General features: G+C 42.1%; 1 protein-coding gene across 12 annotated transcripts in view; it reads right to left on the reverse strand.

Annotated features, from left to right (window-relative positions):
• RBFOX1 (RNA binding fox-1 homolog 1) overlaps positions 1 to 19,656 on the reverse strand; it is a 1,151,565-nt gene extending 1,131,909 nt beyond the window's left edge. For 3 of the 12 annotated variants that reach the window (XM_066197687.1, XM_066197681.1, XM_066197677.1), the window contains exon 1: positions 19,432 to 19,570. In XM_066197687.1, the coding sequence (XP_066053784.1) occupies positions 19,432 to 19,488 (57 nt within the window). In that variant the 5' untranslated portion in view covers positions 19,489 to 19,570. Of the gene's footprint in view, positions 1 to 19,431 lie in introns of all 12 variants that reach the window. The other 9 variants (XM_066197682.1, XM_066197683.1, XM_066197684.1 and 6 more) reach the window with 7 other exon arrangements.
• Positions 19,657 to 19,858: the final 202 nt, after the last annotated feature.

The raw sequence follows: 19,858 nt of genomic DNA on the forward strand, positions 1-19,858 counted from the left end.
TGATCTCTGTTTTTATGGACTACAAGGAGGGTTCAGTCCCACTGAATCCTTGCCGTTCTTCAAAGCAGTATTTTGATAAATTACTTCTGCTGGGAATGGTGCAGTTGCTTTCCTGAAATCAGCTCTTCTGCATTTTGCCCCCCTAGGGAATAAACTGCAGCAAAGGAGAAGGGTTTGATGAAAATTCCTGTGTTTCCGCATCTAGGATCGGCCTCCACTTCCCAGCTAAGAAGGGCTTGAATGTTAGATCTCATAAACCTATAAATTTCCTTTATAAAAGTGGGCCATTTAGGCTGTCTTGCAGGTCAAAAAATAATAGATTTCTCAATGATCAAAACTGCTATTAGCCTGCAGTTCTCTCTGAATAATAGGTCACACTCCCAGGCATGTTCATTTTCCCAGTGTCAGCCGAACAAGGATCTCAGGAAAGAGATCTGAGCTGTGTCAAGCAAGGAGTAATTGATTTGTAATCTTGTTTTCCAACAGAGCACCCTCTGCTAACTAGATTCTACAGGCTCTATAAAGTGCAGAGTTATAAACTTGCCATTTTTTATGGTACAGAAGCCATTAATACACATATTTGCATATTGTTAGACACCTGAGTAATGAAGTGGCTTCATAGATCAGCAAATATTGAAAGCAGATGGTGTTTCTATGATCCTCCAACACATCCTCCAGTGAGCCCAAACCTGTGTGAGCACGTGGCACTCAGGATTCATCTCAGTTACTCAGCTGGGTTTTAACACAACCAAATGCTCTCCTGCTGACTGACTGAGGAACCAGAAATTAATTTTAACTTGCTGGCAGATGAACACTGAACCTGAAGCCGTCATGCTCGCAGACATCAGCTATTTCTGCTCATCATTGCCATTGCTGCGGAGGGACAGTTAATTTTGACTCTGAATGTAACAAAGAAATCAATCCAGAAGGCAGAGACCTAAAAGGTCTTGAAAACGAAGACCAAAAACTGCAGAAGGCAACTTCTTAGACCAGGCAGTGAGTGAGTTTTAACCATGGTTTGAGTGCAAGAAGAATTTGCATCGATCTCTAAATACTGGAGTCCTGGAAACTGCCTTGCCCAGAGCCTGCTGAAGTTTTCCACCAACAAATTTCCTGGTATTCTTTCCCCCACACATTGAGCACGATCCAAAATAGACTTCATGACAACCACCCTGCTGCAGTTCCAGACTGTGAGAGGACTTTCTTCACCCTGCCCATGGCCCAGAGGGAAAAATCTGATTCTGCTGCAATGTGCCCAAGGTTGACTCTCGTCTTCACCAGAGCCATGAAAAAGGCACCTGACTTTGAGGATGAGATCACATCCACCCTGTTTGAGAGTGAGCTTTAGGTACCACTGATTGAAGTGGAACTTACACAGCACTGAAAAGCACAAGGCCAAACCCGAGCCTGTGTGAGGAGTTGTGTGACCTTCTCTGCAGCCTTAAAAACTGTATCAATATGTTCTTAAACTTCCAGTTGCATTGTGCTGGCTTTGGAGTTTGTTATAGGCAGCATTGGGAAGATTTTACATGCTTTGCATTTTTAACATTTGGTTGGAAAATGTTTATTTTCAGTGTATGGGGACTCTAAGGGATAACATTGAATCTTGGAATCATTTCGGCTGGAATTTTCAAAGCTGTGCAGATGCAGAGGAGGGGGCTTTGTGTGCCCAGCTAACTTTCAAAATCCTAACTTTCAAAATCACTGGTACTTAAAAAGATGCATTTGAGTGGTCAGTTTGTTGAGTTCCTGGGTCCAGTTTCATTTACCTCTTCCTCCAGTTTGGGGAGCTTAATGAGTGTGAAACAGGGTGGCTCTTCAACACCACATTTCTGTCGCAGACAACGCCCTTCAGCCCATCCATGCACAAACCCCAAGCCTCCACCTTTCCCTGGCCTGCTGCAGCTCCAGTGGGGAGAGCCCCAGGTCCCAGGCAGTGGGTGCAACTCCTCAGCGGAGCTCAGTTGTTATGTTTTGTCTTTCTTCTGTCCATCCCTCTCTTTGCAGCCCTGAGAACTGTGTATTTCAAGTGCGGAGACCAGATTTGGGGCCCAGATCAACTCAAAGTTCTGACGGGGTATTTAGAAATAGTGGTCTGGGGGTTTATTATTATTACTATTATTATTGGTGGTGTTGTTGTTATTACTACTATCTAATGTCACTTTTCACTTCGGGGTCCATTTCCTCCCCGTTCCCAGGTCCGGAATTGCCACCAAGGCAGGGAGTTTGCTTTGCACACCCTTGCTGATTGCCCGTTCCCTCTGGCCTTGGTGCCTTGCTAGTGATGGAGAGCCAAATTAGGCTGTACATCCATGTGGAGGAACTAAGGCAAGAACAAACCCCTTAGAAATGCCTTTCTGACTCTGTCAATAGCACAGGGGCAGGCAATGCACTAGTCGGGCTAAACAGGGGTGACCACAGAACTTCTGACCTAAAAACCATATTAACACTCAGGGTTTTGAGCTCACAAAGGTCAGACACTCTCTGTAAATGAGGCACTACTCCAGACAAGCAAACCATCCCTTGTGCCCCTGGGGTGCACAGCTGCTCAGCCCATGGCAGGCTCACTGCAGGAGGAGCCCAAGTACACACGGCTGCCACCAAGCACAGCTCTGGGACCAACCTGCCTGCAGGGGATGGACAACAGGACCTGAGGAACCAGGGGCTTCTTTGGTTTCATCTGATTTATCACCCTTTCTTTAATTAATTGCTTCCACATGCATTTTATTCCAAAAATTGCATTTCAAAGGGTTTTGGTTTGGGTAGAACATTGTTGTTTGTTTGTTTTTTTTTCCTTTGATAAATGGAAGTGTTGTACTTTTGTAGCAGAGGCCTCAAAGAAAATGTCAAGAGTTTGGGGGCTCTGACCCACAAAAATGTGCTATTATTGCGAATTATTTGTAAAAATGCTAATTGTATCAGGTTCACCACTTCACAGATGGATGGAGGCTTTTTTACGAAGATGAGGCCTGTGCACGGTGGGCCCATCAATGCCATCACACAGGCAGACAGTCTGAAGAGCAGACACACACCAGTAATTGATGTTGAATAAGTTATGTCAAGATTGTCTCGCTGTAATAGCTCCAAGTGTATACTTGAGCTTCCCAAACCACCTAAATCTTTTATAAGGAACAATGGAAGAGGAGAATGAAGAAGTTGTGCAAAATGGACATTCAATCTTAATCTCAGTAAAAATTAAAATTTCTCTTTAAAGGAGATTCCAAATAGTGACAGGAATATTTTAGCACTTGTCCTCCAACCCTGCTCAAAAAAAGAAATCAAGTCAAATCCCTATGAAGTGCTCAAATTCATCCTGCTTCAAATGTTCTTAAAGTTCCTAAAATTATTTTGTAAGTCTCCTGAAAGAAAGTAAATGATCCCCACTTAGTGCCAGCAGCTGCACATCCCAGGTTTTACTGAAATAGGAGGTGAGACTACCAGTGCTGCAAGCTCACCTGCCTGGCAAGCCAAAACTCAAAATTTTATTGATAAAAAGGATAAAAAAAAAACATTTTTCAAAGTGAAGCCTGTTCTGGCAATCCATTTAAAACTTCCCTTGATTTGAAAGAATTTTCTTTCAAGCAAGTTATCACTGCTTCTAAGTTTCCAGTTTTTGAATTAAGTCTCTCATTAACATTTTGGTTTATTCTTGAAATTCTATACAGCTGAAGTGATGGAATTATTTCAGATACTCAGATTTACTAAAAATTCAGCTTTTCATTTACATTCTTGTGTAGCAGCTTACATTCCTGTTTGCAGTCTGACAGATAAATCTGTCACTAAAATATCACCCAAGCAGCTTAAAATGTAGAAGTTAACAGAAAAACTGCATCTAAAATTGTTACTTTTATAATATGATTGAAGGCAGATTCATGATGCGAAGAAAAAAAAAAAAGAGGTTTACTTACAATTTAATAGTTGGAGTTGGTAATCCAAGAGTAGCTTTATGATAAGTCCAACATATTTCTTGGAAGATTTAGAGAGATTTCATACACACACACACACACACACACACACACTTTTCTCATGTTAATTGTACAATTTCTTGTATTTCTTAATGTTAATCTCTTGGCAAATTTTATAACGCTTAAGGTGACATTTGGCAGTTGAGTCCCCACAGACACAACTGTCCTCATTCTTACAGAAACTAATTTATTTTTCCCCACAACAGGTGAAGCCCAAAGAACATGACAAGTGATAGGAATCAGCTTCAGGATTATTTAATTCTTTTATTCTTCAAAGCAGGTAGTGCTGGCTGCTTTCTTTTCCCACTGCAGCCTTCCAGCATTTACAGAGGGAAGGTAAAATGGCTATTTAGTGTTTATAATAACAAAGCAAAGTAGAAGAAAGCATTCTGCCACTGTCACAATAGAATAAAAGCAGGCTTGAAATTTAGCTCCTTAATCACTCAAGGAAATTAACATATTCATATCTCATAGATGAACGGGCCATGGAGGTAGAAAGTGATCCCATTCTCTAATGAGCAGCTTTTTCTTGCAGCTCCCAAAGTCTCAGGTGAAAGGCAGAACCCTGCGGATCTGTGCTGGCTCCTGAGCACCAAACTCACCCTGGAGAGAGGGACACCAAAGGACAGGGGATGCTGAGGGGGGAGCAAAGCAGGGAACAAGAGTCAGGCATGGAGGATTGCTAAATACCAAGATTCCAAAAACAACTTCAGAAAGAACAGTGAGGGTGAAGCATTGATTTGTGCCCTCCCTGAAGGCAATGTGATAATGGCCTCAGCACTTTGTTTGGGTTTCAGAGCCCCTCGTGTTATTTTGGGATGTGACCTGTCCGTGCAGATGCACAGTCAGACATCCTCTCTCAGCTCTCACACATATCCCTCTCAGGCCAGAACCATGCAACAGAATTCAAACTGAACAAACCAGTGAGGCTGCCCAAAGTGCCTGTGTCAGAAAAGGCAATTCTAATTCTCTCAGTACATTTAGTAATTACAAAATATTGGCACACAGGCTTACTCTCTGCCCCAGACACTAAAGCTGGTTTGCACTGCCAGCCTGCCCTTCAGTGGAGTCCACAGCCGCACATCTGCATTCAAGCCAGCAGGAACAATTCAGACGTCTGGGTGCCTTTGCCGGGGAGCAGTCTTTTCATTCCACCCACCTGCTGCACGTATTGGGAAACGTTTGCTTGGAAACATCTCCTCACATCCTGCTTCAGGTCTCCTGTTTTGGAGTTTCTGACCATGTTCTACAAGGCACCTCGTGCTACAAGGAGGAAAGGAGGTGGCTTTGCTTTGTGTTGGCTCTTTCATCTCCATGAAAACTGTGAAGGAATCTCCCTCAACCCTGCTAAATGTTGTGGGTTGAATGAACTGAATGAAACTGAATGAACCCACAACAAAAAACCCTCATTGACTTCAAAATGAATTTGAGAACGAGGGGCAAAGTTAAAGAAACACTTTTATCTAGTGAGACATTCTCTCTTTAACACCATTTTCCACACACGCTAAAATGCTGAGCCTGTATTTGGTACCAAATACTACACACCAAGGCTGCCCTTGGTAACTCTTCCAAAGACATCCTTAGAACACCCACAGAAATGAAAACACATCTGATCTCCCAACAGCTGGGAGGGCACACACGAAGAACTTGTTACTGAGAAAACAACTCATGAGACGGGAGGGGAAACTTCAGAGAACTGCAAAAGCAGTTTAGCTCTTCGTTCTCAGCCTCACAGAGTTCAAGGCCACACTTCATCAGAGCCTGCTGCTGCATCTGTCCAGGACAGGACAGTGGTGGAACTGAGGGGCTGGCACAGACACCTGCACACAAAATATCACTTTCCCAGAAGATGCAGTTGCCTCAATCCAGATCTGCTTTGCTTTCTCACTGAATGTGTTTTTAGTACTTTGAACATTGTTAATACAGTTCTGGATTGCTCTGTTTGAGAGGTGGGTTTGGTGCCTGGCTCAAGCCACCATTCTTATCCTAATTCCTACCTCAGGAACTCCTATTTCAGACCTTGAAGTGATGATTTCCTCCCCCAGAAAACAGAAATCCTGCTGCAACCACAGGTATCCTAATCAAGTTAAAATAGTCTGAGAATAGCTCTGGGCAGTTCCTTGTAGGCTCAAATAAGCTTTGCTGCTTCTGCAGCACAACTGCTTCCTAATTTAACACCGGCATGACGAGAGACAGCTCAGGGATGGAAACACTTTTAAGACCATTCCACTTGGTCTGCGTGGCTTCTCAATTCCATCTTTCCCCCGGTGTGTGTAATTTTGCAGAGATTTTTGCATAAAACTCGGGTGGTTTAAGTATTCATCAGCTCCTGCTGCTCCCTTTCCACCCAAGAGCAGAGCAGCAGCTCCGCCACTGCAACAATCAATTCCACAGGAACTAATTGCAAATCCAAGCAGAGATTGTGCCTCCAGGTGAGGGACTAGCATCAGGAGCAGATCACTCTTCAAGATGCCATTTTCATGCAAATACACCATAAAATAAAGAACAGAAAAATATAAAACACAAGAAAACAAACATCATCATTTGTTTAATGAAATGTTTCTGTCAGTTCTGCAGAAAGTATCGGGGGGCTCAAAGTTTTGGGCATATGTAACAATCAGATTCTGGCTCAGGTCCTGGAAGATTTAGGAAGATCCCACTGCCCTCTCAGTTTAAGTGAAAACAGAATATGTCTACTAGGTGTTGTATAGAAATCAACCAGGTTCCTTAAGCCAAAACTAAAGGAAATTAGATGCTGTGTTTGCAAATCAAACTCTGCTGCAGTCATACTGAAAAATTCATCTCAAAGGTGGGGGAGTCTGCCTGGCCTTTGCAGGACTTTTTGGCACCGAATGAAAAAACAATTTACATTGAATATGTAAAGTCGCCTTTACGCTGTGGCTTATCAGCCCTTCAGGAGAAATTGGACTTTTATTATCAGCAATACTAAACACATTTCCTAAATTTACATGAACCTTCCATCCGACAAACCCATGATACTTTTCAAAATAAGTTTTAGTTGAACTTAACAGAGATGCGTGTGTTCAACTTCTATTGTTGCTGCTTAAAAATGGGTAATCCTAGAATATGAGAATTTGAACTACTTGCTTTATGTGGTGCAACTAATTCTTGGGGAATTGTGCTAAGAAAGTGTTTTTGGAGCCAGGGGATCCTTGACTGAACTAATATGAGTACAACTAAAAGCAAAGAGATTTTAACTTCTTCCTAAGTGAAAGCTGTAGGAGGGAAATCACCATGCAAAGGGAGAAAACAAAACATGAGTCAGATTCACAGGCACTTTTATCTTTGTGATTTCCTGAAGAAGCATGGATCTTGGGGCACCACTCACTGAACCTTTGCCTTCTGCCATCTCTCTGCAGAGCAGCACCCAGTGCCACCAAGGCACAGCTGACAAACACCACGAGTTAAACACTGCAACGAGGAACAAATTGTCTGAACGCTGTCAAGGACCAAGCAAAGCTTAAATGTTTTAAAAAAACCTGACATCCAGCTCCATGAGACACATGTCTCATCCTCTGTGCTGTGACTTCAGTGACTGATTTCCTTGGTTTCAAGGGAGCATCAAGAACAGTGAAGCACCTTGGGAGCTTCACAACAAGTCCTTGAATTAGCTCCCTCTCTTCTTGACACCTCTGAGAAAAGCAGATTCTTTCCCCAGTTTATTCCCTTACATTTTGTCTGTGTATTCCCCCACCAGCCAACATCATCTCTTCAAATGAGAGGCTTTACTTCATTAAAATACAATTACTTTGTCAGGCGAAAGTAGTGACATTTCATCAGCCTGCCTCCAAATCCCCTTTAAGGTCTCCATAAATAATAAACTGCCTTCATAAGGAAGACTGTTCAGATGACTTTATATCATTTATTTCAGATGAAACTTGAAGTTTTTAATACTTGAAGCTGTTGATCACTTCTTTGGCACTTGAAGCACTTTGCACCAGATGCCTTTGGAATTAATTAGTTACAAGGCACTCAATGGAAAGTGGGTGATTCTGGGTTTTGAGTGTTGTTTTCGTGAGGGGAATAGTCTGGATACTGCCTTGGGATAATTTCAGTACTGGGACAGCAGAGAGCTGGTGTCACCTCACTGATTTAACATTCCCAGTAAGGGATACACAAATGTCCATTTCTTTGAAAATGTTCCTGATGCAATTGCTGATTAAATAAACAGTGTGCTACCAGGTACCCTGCTACAGACCTGGGAGCAGGGATCTCTGCCAGCTGGAACCAAGCTCCACACCCCCAGAGTGCCCATCCTCCTGCTCCCAGGGGAATCAATTTGAAAAATTCAAACTAAAGAGGAGGAGAAAGAAAGGATCAGTGAATTTTCAAAGCCCTGGCAATCTCTTGAGGTGACAAAGAACAGATTTTACACCTTGAAAGTCATCATTTTCTTCAGACAACAGCTCTTTAGCCCAAGGAGTGGGGTCAGTGCTTGAGAAAGTCAAAAGCTTTTGTTTATAGTCACATTTCATTTCCAGCATTCCTTAGATCAGCATGCAAAATTATACATTAATCAAGTAGGGCATTTTGGACTTTGAGCTCAGAAGAAAAGTATTCCTGGCAATTACTAAAACTGATGCACAACTAAAGCAGCACCAAGGATGTGCACACATCTGCACAATCACATAAAACATATGTGACCATATGTGTGACCAATTCCATTCTGCAATCTCTCTCTGTTGGCAGCATTCAGATCTCAATATTGATTTAGTGATCTCTGACAGCTTCTTCAGAACCTCCAGATGAAGGGCTGAGGAGTAACACATGAAGGAGCCCCTTTCCTTTAGCAAACAGATTTAACAGCAGCAACCTTAGCAATTATGCAGCTGGTATTAAAAAGAAAAAAAAATCTTCTTTAGCAATTTAAGTAGTTGTTCATTTTACAAAAGCAAGCTTTTGGAAAGTAAACAGATAATAGGGTGCTATCATTTGTGTATGTGGAGCTCTAATGAAGACTGCCATGAGAGAACTGAGCAATTGGCATGAAAAATCAGGAATTACTGATTTTTTTTTTTTTTAACAAGGTGGTTTAAGCAAAGATATTACTCGGTGAGATTATGTTTTTTCCCCAGTGAAAAATAAACAAACAGGAAAAAGAAACTAAACAACACAAAACCGTGCCTCTGTCCTCTCAGCACCACCAGGCACTGACTTTGCTAAGCTTGTGCCATAGGTGTTCCACAAGTCAACGCCCCAGGCTGGGAGAACTTTCATGTTGCAGCCTGTTTCAGGGTGTTTTGGCAGAGACAACACTGACACTGCACAAACACCACTGGGAGAAGGTTTTTATGATACAGGAGAAATCAGAGACTACCAGGGCTCAGCCCAGACTGTCCCCACCTCTGTCAGCCCCCTTCCTCCTCTTCTCCAGAGTTGTGCCAGCAGCTCCAGGAGAGCTCACCCCTCTGCCTGCTGATGGTCCCTGACTCCCTGTGTGTCTTAGTTTGGAAAGCCAGGTGTCTGCTAGGGAAAAGCCAGAGCCTCCCTTGGAATGGAGAATGGAAAACCCCTTCCCTCTGAATTATTAGAATTTTGAAATTAAGGGGCTTTCAGGCAAAGATATGGGAATAGGAACAACAGTTCTTTACTAGGAATATTAAAGATGTAGTAGTACCAAAAAGCAAATGAACAAAAAAAGAATAAACACTGACAAAGTCGGAACATGACCTGACACCCTGTTGGTCAGTCCAGGTAAGTCCTCCTGCAGTGACAGATGTGGTTCTGTTGGAGCAGAGATGATCCTGTAGAAGGGTGCAGTTTTCCTCTGAAGGTCCAGTGGTGCTGAGATGGGTCTGGTCTTCCTCTGGGAATCCAGTGCAAACAGGCTGTCCTGTTATTCTGAATCTCAGGTTTTATCCAGGTAGGAATGCTGGGCTCCTCCCCCTGGCTGGGGCATCTCCCAATGGGATGATGTAATTGTATCAGCCGTGCAGTGAGCCTCGATGGCCCATGAACAGCAGATATCCCCTGGAGGGAGGATGGGGGGTGGAAGAGATAAAGAACACTGCCCCACCTGGTTTAACAGCTGGCCCATTAACAGAACACACCTGCCCACTGCCCCTGGAGCCATGAGGAAAGAAACACCTCCCCAGCCAGTTTCAACAGATGGGAAATAGAATACATCTTGCTTTGAACACAGGACAGTGTGCCTGGCTCAGAGCACCCAGGGGTCACCCCAGACACCTCCAGGGGGAGATTCCTTCCACCTGGCATTGAGACATAACTTAATAATCATTGTCTGCAGCAAACAGGGGACTGGGGTATCCTGATCCCTTCCAGCACCATCACATCCTCCCCTGCAGTCACCAAGCAGCTGCAGACTCACACTGGCCCAGAGTTTTTTTCAGCCACACAGATGGGATTTTTGGGGGGTTTCTTCCCTCATTTTGCTTTGGTTAAAAGCTTCCCTGCTAACAATGCACACCGCACATACTCCCAAGAAAACAGCCTGGGAAGCTTCCAGCTTGGAAGACACTGAGTCCCCAGACACCACACAGGGTTTGAATTACAATTACCCAAACTGACCTGTCAGCTGGGAAGATTAGGGGCCTGGAAAACTATCACTGGGGCAAAATTCGTTTGTCAACAGATAACAAGATATCAATTCAGTTTTGATTTTTTTGCTCAGTTACATAAAGAATTTTTAAAATCACAATTGAGCAACCACTCTGGAGTGCTACCAGCTCCAGATTGGTTTGTGTGCACAGCTACACAGGACACTTTAAAATGAATTAAAACTGAGCAGATAGGGGAAAAAAATAAAAGGAGCAGGAGCAGAGTCATTCCAATTAAGATGCCTCTGCAATTAAGATCCCACAAGAATCTGTTCTTCCCTGAATATCATTCAGTGATTTTTTTTCCCAGTGAATTGGAAAGTGGGTATGTATAAATCAAGGCATTGGTAATTTTCAGACAATTTTAATCAAATTGCAGTAATAAATTCTGGGTTTGTCTGACAAAAATACACTTCCATGTGGACAAACACAGAATGTTTTGTGACACTGGCAGCTGTTGGTTAATGAATGTGGAGCCCAGGCCAAGCAGGACCTAAACCATTGATATATTAACTGGGGACATCCAGCAGAATCAGCTTTCTGCAAAAATGTTGAATTTGCAAAGAGCCAGCGAGGGCACAGATGAATTATTTCAGATGGGGAGCACAGACCTGCAGGATGGAAAACAAAGCACATGGATCCAGATGCTTGGCTTATCCAGGAAGAGGAGATGAGTTTATTCCCATCATGAGAGTCAATAACATCTGGTGCCAAAAAATCCGCTCAGGCTGGGATGAGCAGTTGGGCAAACTCTAACTGCAGGCAAGAACTTATATTTTTATTCTAAGAATAGTTATCTACAACAAGAAATTTACCTGGACACTTAAGGAGCTATCCATGACCTGAAGCCTTTAATCAACAGTGGCCGTTTTTGTAAGAAATTCCATATTGTAGCTCAAACAGAATTTAGGGAGACAGAATTAACTTTTACCAGAAACAAGAATCTAGCAGCCGATTCCAGCCTTGAAACCTTAGAAGGATCTATAGATGGGTGGCCAAGAACAGCAACCTTTATGTAACGTGTGTAACAACATTGTCTTATTAGAAGAAAATATTGTCACTTCACCAAAAACTATTGTTTTTGTGCCTGCAAGAGTTGGAACCCAGCCTGCAGTGAGAAAAAGAAATTTTGTCCTGCTGCTTTCCCAAGAATCAGTCTTTTTTTTTTTTTTTGGAGCTAATGCAACAGCTTTCTAGAATGTCATTATTTATTTTAAATTAAGTAAAAAAGTGATTAATTGCTCAATCAGCATTCTTTCCATTTTATATGGACTCTTGTAATTCACAGACAGTTTCGAAACATAACAGTCAATGATTCTGCCCTCTGGAGACAGTGAAAAGATTAGGGTTTTTTAGTTGAAATAAATATTTTAGTGAATGAAAAAGGAACCTCTCAGCATCTCAGAACAGATGTTACTTCCCCAGTGCATTATTGATAAGAATGTTTCATTTCCATTTAGTTGTGACCCAGCTCAAGGAACTGAGAGAGTCCCAGTGTGGTGACTTCATAATTTCACATACTAAATCCATTTATCTTTTTTTGTGATTAGCCTTCATTTTGTGGAAAATAACACTCCCTGAAGATAAAATGTGTTGAATGCACAGTGCAACTCAGCTAAAACAGGAATTTATCAAACTATTCATAGACAGTAAAAAGAATGGAAACATTGTGAAAATTTGTCAATTTTTCACCGTCTCATTATGCTTAAGGGTAACCAATACCAGCAAAATAATTACAGGAGCTGGGGAAATACAGAGCCCTTTCAGTGCATCCAACAATGGCTGATCCTGTGCTGTCCTTGCTCAGCTCTTTAAGGGAAAACTCAGAACCTTGGGAAAACAGAGAACCCTTGGAAAACAGAGAAACCTTCCAAGTCCATGCCAGTGGCTGATTCTGTGGTGTCCCTGCTCAGTTCTTGAGGGCCATTTATGACCCTGCACGATCCTTGCCATAAAACCCTGGACAACCATGCTTCCACCTTTCCACTTGTCTGTCCAGTGCCCAACTCAGTAAAGAAAGATCTTTCTTATGAAATGAGGGACCAGGGTTGTGTCCTTTCCTAGGGATCCTAAAGCCATGTTCCTGTGCAGTAGGGCTGACATTCAATATATTGGAAACAGGAAGGGATAGGAACAGCAGGTGAAAGGAGAATAGATTGTATCAGAATTATTGTGCTCAGGAAATATTATTTCACTTTAAACAAGTTTTGCTTTTCAGACTGGAATGAAAGTATCCTTACCAAGGACTGCAGACACTTCTCATTGATTTGTGAATCTTAGATAGACCTTATTAATTAACTATCAGTACAACTAATTGAGAATTACTTCATTATCTAGCACTTAGAGTCAACGACACCAGATTAAGTGATTTAACTGTTGCATTTTCCTACACCAAGCTATTTGAAGTTTGCTGGCAGTGACCAGTGTTGAACCAGTTCTGCCCATTTTAAAGGTCCCTGAAGGGGCCAGAAGATATCAGAACACAAGAGCCATCAAAAGCAAATGTTCTGTATCCTGAATTTAAAGGATAAGGTCCTTTCTAGTGTAGACAAGACTGCCTATAAATCCTTGGGTTGTTTAAGAAGTGCACAGTGGGCAAAGCATTAGAACATTAGAACACATTAAGTGCATTCCTGTGGGGGAAATTACATGGGTGGCAGTGCAGCAGATCCTGCAGCCTAATTTAATGGAACAAAATAGGCAACTCTTTAGTAATAATGGATCCCAAATGAGTTAGAACATTGAGTGCTCCACAGGAAAGGGACAACCAGTGAAGCACCAGCCTGATTCCATTTTCAATTTTTACTTAGCTTCTGGGACTTATTTCTCATTGTTGTAGTCTGGGCTAATGACTAAGACCTGCAAGTATTTAAAATAAAAATAAAAATAAAAATAATTTTTTAAAAAATATTAATCTTTAAATCCCAGAGACTTGAAATAAATTTTTTTTCATGGCTAATGTTGGCATACAGAAGAAGGAAGTGGAGCAAATAAGAGCAATATATAAATATCTTAATTTCATATCTCCTCTAATTCAACATAGATCACAAATGTCTTCTTTTGCACTCTGGAAGATTTTAATGCATTTTTAATTTCAATCAAAAGTAATATTCCAGTCACTCCACAAAAATTGTAATATTAGGCAATTGATTACTCAAATTGGGATAGAAATGCTCCATGCATGCTCTTTATCTGTGAAATTGAACTTCCAATGAGTAAACACAACTGACCAATGTTGCACTTGGTTGAAATTGCTTGTTGAAAACAGGCCGTTATTTGCTGAATTAAATAAAATTTCCCTCGTGACAAAATAATAGGATAATGCACACGAAGCCTTTAGTTTTGCACACTTAACCCCTGCCATCTAGTGCAGCTACAGGAAAAATGGCAAAGCAAGGTCACTCCTAAGGGTCTCTCTCTGCTGCCTTTCCTTGTTTCAGGCACTGCTTGGCTGCAATTATTCCTGCTCAAGCTCCAGAGCCATTGTTTGCTGACAATTTGCTGACACCAGTCAGAGGTTAACGGGAAGATGAATCAGTTTTAGGGAGAACATTTCATTTCAGCTTGTTCTTGTTCTTGGAATCAAGTCCAAACCAATTTTTGATTTATCCACACCTTTCTATCAAAGCTCCTTTACTTTGATTTTGGAAATATTTCTGAGGAATTAACTCCAGCACCTTGTATCAATACCACCACTGACTTCTAAAGAATCATCTCCTTTCTTCCCACTTCCAAAGGCAAATAATTATGTCTCTGTCCTGGATCACAGAATTTGATTGTGTCAAAACAAAAGCAGTAATTCCAGCATCTATCACAGCCTGCCTCACAAGCCAATAGATTAAATCCTTCAGTTATCCTCTAATTAGGTAATCAGACCCAAAAGAGGAAAGAGAGGAAAGGCAGATGCAGTCTGCAAAACGTTACAAATGTCCTGCTCTTCAAAACACTTTAAATCTATGGTGCTCTCCCAAAACACGTCCATTCCATAAAGTCTGAGGACAAAAGGAACTCAATAGATTGAAACACTTTTATAAAGAGGAGAGAAAAAGAACTAAACCACTGCCTTGACAGCAGAATGGTTCAATCTGTTTAGAACTCTGGGAGTCAAAAACCAGCACCTTAAATTGGACTCTCAGTCCAGACAGACCCACCATTCCAGCTTCTCCCTTCTCAAACACATTTCCTCTTTAGGGTAGTATTTATAAATGCAATCATGATCACAAAGCCATACACACCTAAATCAGGTTTTGTAATAAACCAACTGTAAGGAGCAAACAAATGTCCTAAAACAGAAAAAGCGCATGAGAAACTGCACTAATACAGTTTAACCTTGTGTGGCAATCCACAGAAATGTCAAACTGTCAGATTTCAGATCCAATTCTTACCCTTGATTCTATGTTTTATGCATGTATTTAATGAAAAAGCCTTGAGTTATTGAGCCAAAAATTACTTTAACCCAAGGTAAACACAAGAGATAAAAAAAGTGTGTTTCACTCATCGAGATCAACACCATACTCACATTCCATGCCTCCTAAAGTCTTTGTTATTTACCCCAAGCCCCTCCAGAAGAGCAGCTCACACTGCTGAAGGCACACACTGAAGTTGCTGCAGGGAATCCAGATGTGGTTCAGGTCCTACATCCACGCCTGGTCTTGACACAGCTTTTAATTTGATACCACAAACGCAGACCCATCCTTCAAACAAGGGGATTTTATCTTGAGCTGAAGCTCTTATCTTAATTACTAGAAAACCCTTCCTCTCCTCCTTTTAAATGATCAGTTTTTCAATGCGTGTTTCTCAGCTTTCCAAGGTATCTTCTTCCACACTTCAGGAATACTGAAATGAATTACTCAGAGTAATGACAAGGTGCAATTTGTGCTCTATGCAGAGACAAGGGCATTGCATAGCACGTCACATCTCCCCATCTAAACTGGATTTACAATTCCATCAACATCTGAAATTCAGAATGCTGGATTTGTCGCATGATACAAGTTTGGTGTAGTTAATTCTTCAGAGTTGATCAGCAAAACCAGTTTTCCCCTCCTACAAATGTACTAAGCACTTTTTCAGATACTTTCCTCACATTTTCTTTTACAACATGACAGTCCCAAAACTGGATAAAGTTGTTACTTCTGATGTTAGCAACAGAAAGTTGCATTTTTTTCTTCACACTACTTCTACCCAAGTATTCACAAAGGCAATTTTAAAAAAATTAAACAGTACGTTAATTCACAAATGCATTAAAGTCATTCTGAAAGTTGTTTAAAAGGCAAAAGTTCAAGCTCTCTCCTGGCACAGGTGGCATTACAGATGAACACATAGTTTAGGAAGCTGAATGCTGTGAGAACACTGCAGAAGTCAAACCAAGCCTAGGAAATTTAGTCTTGTTCTCTAAACTTGGTACAAATATTTACAGGGGGGAAGGTTGGGTTCATAACAAAGGAGGCCTTGTGGAAACAGAAATGTCTTTGCACCAAAATCCAAAGAACTTTCAGCAGGCATATGGACAAAGAGTTGGCTGAAGAGAGATAAAAAAGGACTATTCTAGAATGACAAGAACACATGGATTACAGGGATCCACTCTCCTGATGATCACTCATGGGTAGCTGTGAGTCTGTCTCATGTCCATCAGCCCAGAGAGAAGTCAGCACTTGCATGTTTAATTCTTCACACATTCCCTATTTCAGGAAATACAACTTCAGCCCAATTTAATGATTTCCAGTGTATGGCCATGGCCAGGGTGACAATCAACCCTGTGACATGACAGAGCTGCCCGCTGTGGTCATCCTCCAGGCACACAGCTGGGAGTGGAATTCTCCAGAGACCCTGGTTAAAGACTTTTACCCAAACTGGATGAAAAGCAGTGACTCGCCAGACTTCCCCAGGGCCATTCCCCACCGTCTGCACCAAGTGAAGGATTCCTCACACTGAACCTCACTACAAAGACTGCAGCCCCTTGGTTTGAACCAAAGGCTTCATCCTGGGGCTCTGCCAGGAAGAAACATCCCAGAGGCAACAATTCCATGGCCCTGGACTGTGTGGTTCACACCTGCCACCAGCAGCTCCCTCACCACAATGAAGGCAAGAAGCAAAATTATTTGAATAGACACCTAAATTAACAATTGCAGTTTGACCCCAGGTTACTGCATGAACCAGTCTTCAGCACTAAGGGAAGGAGTCGCTCCAGGTGCTGCTGCCAGCCAGCTGCTGGCAAATGCAGCCCCTCATTGCCAAGGCAGGGAAGAGAGCTCTGTCCAGGGACACAAAAATCCTTCTGCAACCAACTTGTGCCCAGCAGCAGCTCCTGCTGTCAACTCAGGATGCCAAGGAAATGCCCACATCACTTCAGGAGCATAAAATATACATTGTGTCTGCATTCTCCAGAATCCAAGATTCCATAATAAGTGGAATAATGAGCTGGAGCAGCTGACCAACGTAGATTTCTTCCTTTAAACCCAAGAATGCTGTTGGATGAGAAAACAGCAGTGGAATAAACAGAGAAACAGCACACACACTGTGCTGATTTTTTATTACTAGTCCAAAAATGAGTCAAAGCCTATAATTTTTTTAAATGTCCTTCTTTAATGTGGACGACATAATGGACTATTAGGAAATGTTCCTCCAATGCATGCATTGATTACCCATACCACTATGCCTATAAAATAAAGATTCTTCTAAGCACAGAAATGAAGTCATTCCAGTGTTTCCTAAGGGCACACAGTCCATCTTTTTCAGCAGCTCGCTCTGCACAAGGTGACAGACACAGTCATTGTTGAACAAGCTTTTATTGCTTTAAGGAAAAAATGCATGTTAACAGGATTTCAAATGTCACATAATTAATTTCTAATAATGCCTCCAAAACAGACAGACAGCTCTAAATGGGAAGGGGGGAAAATATAACTGGAACTTTATACAAAACACAATGCAACATCCCAAGACAGAAATCACTCAAGTGAGGGGAAAGAAGAGCTTCATTGAGCTTTGATGAGTTTTAAATCAAACTCTGTTTCATTTAAGAATTACTATAAGAACAATTATTTTATTATAAAAACTATTTAAGAATTGATTTAGGGAGAGACGAGCATTTAAATAAATGTTCATTAACTGATTTGCTTTGTTAGTATTTTTAACAATCCCCTGATGAAAAGCCAGAATGTAAAGTTGGAGCAGCTATACCAGGTCCTTGAAAGACAAAAAAAAGAAAAAGAACAGGTATTCACCAGCACAGAACTTTGCTGCAGTAGCAGAACATAAATAAGGGGATAATCCAGGCCTCCCAGCTGGGGCAGAGCCCAGTGATTCAGGTATGCATCATTCTCACATATTCTGCATTGATCCCTTAAAAGATAAAATAAATTTACTCAATTAAGGCTTATTTTTCGGCAACTTCCTAATTAGGTATTACAGTAAGATGTACCATCAGAAAGACTTTTACCCCAACCTATAATGATGTTCACTTCTACATACTTTTCACAAAGGAGAATGGATTTAAAATCTTTACTCTCAGGTAAAAAAAAAAAGGAAAAAAAACCAGACAATTATAAGGCTTGTGATTTGACCAATTAACTTGCCTGTATTTTGCATTTCTTTTGGGGAAAATAAGTCTCTGCCAGAAATGGTATAAGAACAAGAGTGGTACTTCACTGTCTGAGAGTTAGAAAGAACCTAACTTCATAAAGCACTGGAAACCCAAAACACAGAGCGAAGTGCAACCCCCTGCAGTTACATGGCTTGATAAAAGAGATTTCTGCTTGGATCAACAAACCAACACACATTTTAAATACTTCTGTAGCTTAGGAAAACTGTTGCATTTAGAGATGACCTTCCAGCAAGAAAGAACAGAATAAACTATCTTTCAAATTATTTAAAGATGTAAATCCTACCGAAACGCTGAGCATCTACTTAGCTCCTCATTTGAAGAAGCATGTCTAGATTCAGGATATCAGTCCCAGGAGAGAAAAAAACCCCACATTTCAGAAAACTTCTGGATAAAATCAGCCCACTGAAATCTCCAGCAGCTCTTAAGTGAGCTCTAAAACTGCACTCTCCCCCTATGACAACTCGCACAGGAAACATCCTACACCCAAGACATCGTTCCCACCACCCTCCCCCCGTGTTTCTGACCCAGGGAAGCAGCCAGGATGTGTCCAGGAAAAGTACCTGGCCCGAACTGCACCAGGAGGGGCAAACCTGCAGCTGAGGATCCAGATGTTCTCCCCCTGTCCCCCGAGGTCTCTGCTGTGCCTCAGGAGCTACTCAGCACTCAGCTACTCAGCTGCTCAGCCCTCAGCTGAGCCGAGTAACCAGGCAGCAAAGTTACCCTCCTGTAAGGACCTGGGAACGCTGATGTTTATACAGGCAACTGCTCAGCAGCTCTTTTTTGCCATAATCTCACCAGACGAGACCTCTGACCACCAATTCTCCTCTTCCCCTGGAGGCTCTACCCCCATCCCCAGCTGTAAAACAGTGCCACTCAAGATAAATGCAGTTAGAATTCTGAACGGACAGACTGATGAACAACCCAAACTGTCCAATTCAAAGCACCAATCCTTACCCAATTTCTAAATGGATCTAGGGAGCTGAAAAGGAAGTTCAGCAGGTAATATTCCTTCTCCCCAAGAAAAAAGAAATCACTCCTCTGACATACTCATCTCGCAAGCAGCTGACAGTGAGAGCCAGATAAAAACACACACTCCTGCACTAAAAAGCATGCAGGCGAGATCAGAAATTAGAGGACCATGCTTATGTTCTCAGTGAGATGGGACACTCGGTTGCATTCGTCCTGCTCTTCTTGATGCCCAATTACCAACTTCGGGATGACAAATAATTACAAAGGTAACCTCCCGGCCCTTCCCCCTTTCCCTGAGCCACTGAAGATCCTCACTTACACTTTTGCCTTCACCACCTCCTCCGGGCACGGGCTCCTCTCTGCCTGAACAAGGCATTATTGCATCTTCTGCTGCTTCTGGGTCCTTTCCACTGCTTCCTCCTTCATCCCCCAGCTTCAACCTCTTTCCCTCAGGCTGGGAATCAGCCACATCCTCCCTTCTTATCTTGCCATCTCTGCCTCGCTGCTTCCCCGAGTCTTCCGGGCTGCCGCAGGAATTTGACATTTTCAAAGTGTTGCGGGCTATTTTTCTTTATTAAAAAGGGGAGGGGGGAGGGGGGAAAAAGAAAAAGAAAATTAAGAAAAAAAAAAAAAAAAAAGGCTGCTGAAGCTGCCGTTTTGAAAGGGGATTTGGCTTCCGAGAGCTCCGATGCGCTCTCGCTGCTGTTAGAAATTCGGGTGCTGTGCAGGCTCCGGGAGCTGCTTCT

Source organism: Chamaea fasciata, unplaced genomic scaffold (assembly GCF_029207755.1).
Source record: "Chamaea fasciata isolate MVZ Bird 193981 ecotype frontalis unplaced genomic scaffold, bChaFas1.0.hap1 SCAF_16, whole genome shotgun sequence".
In the NCBI taxonomy this organism is placed as follows: domain Eukaryota; kingdom Metazoa; phylum Chordata; class Aves; order Passeriformes; family Sylviidae; genus Chamaea; species Chamaea fasciata.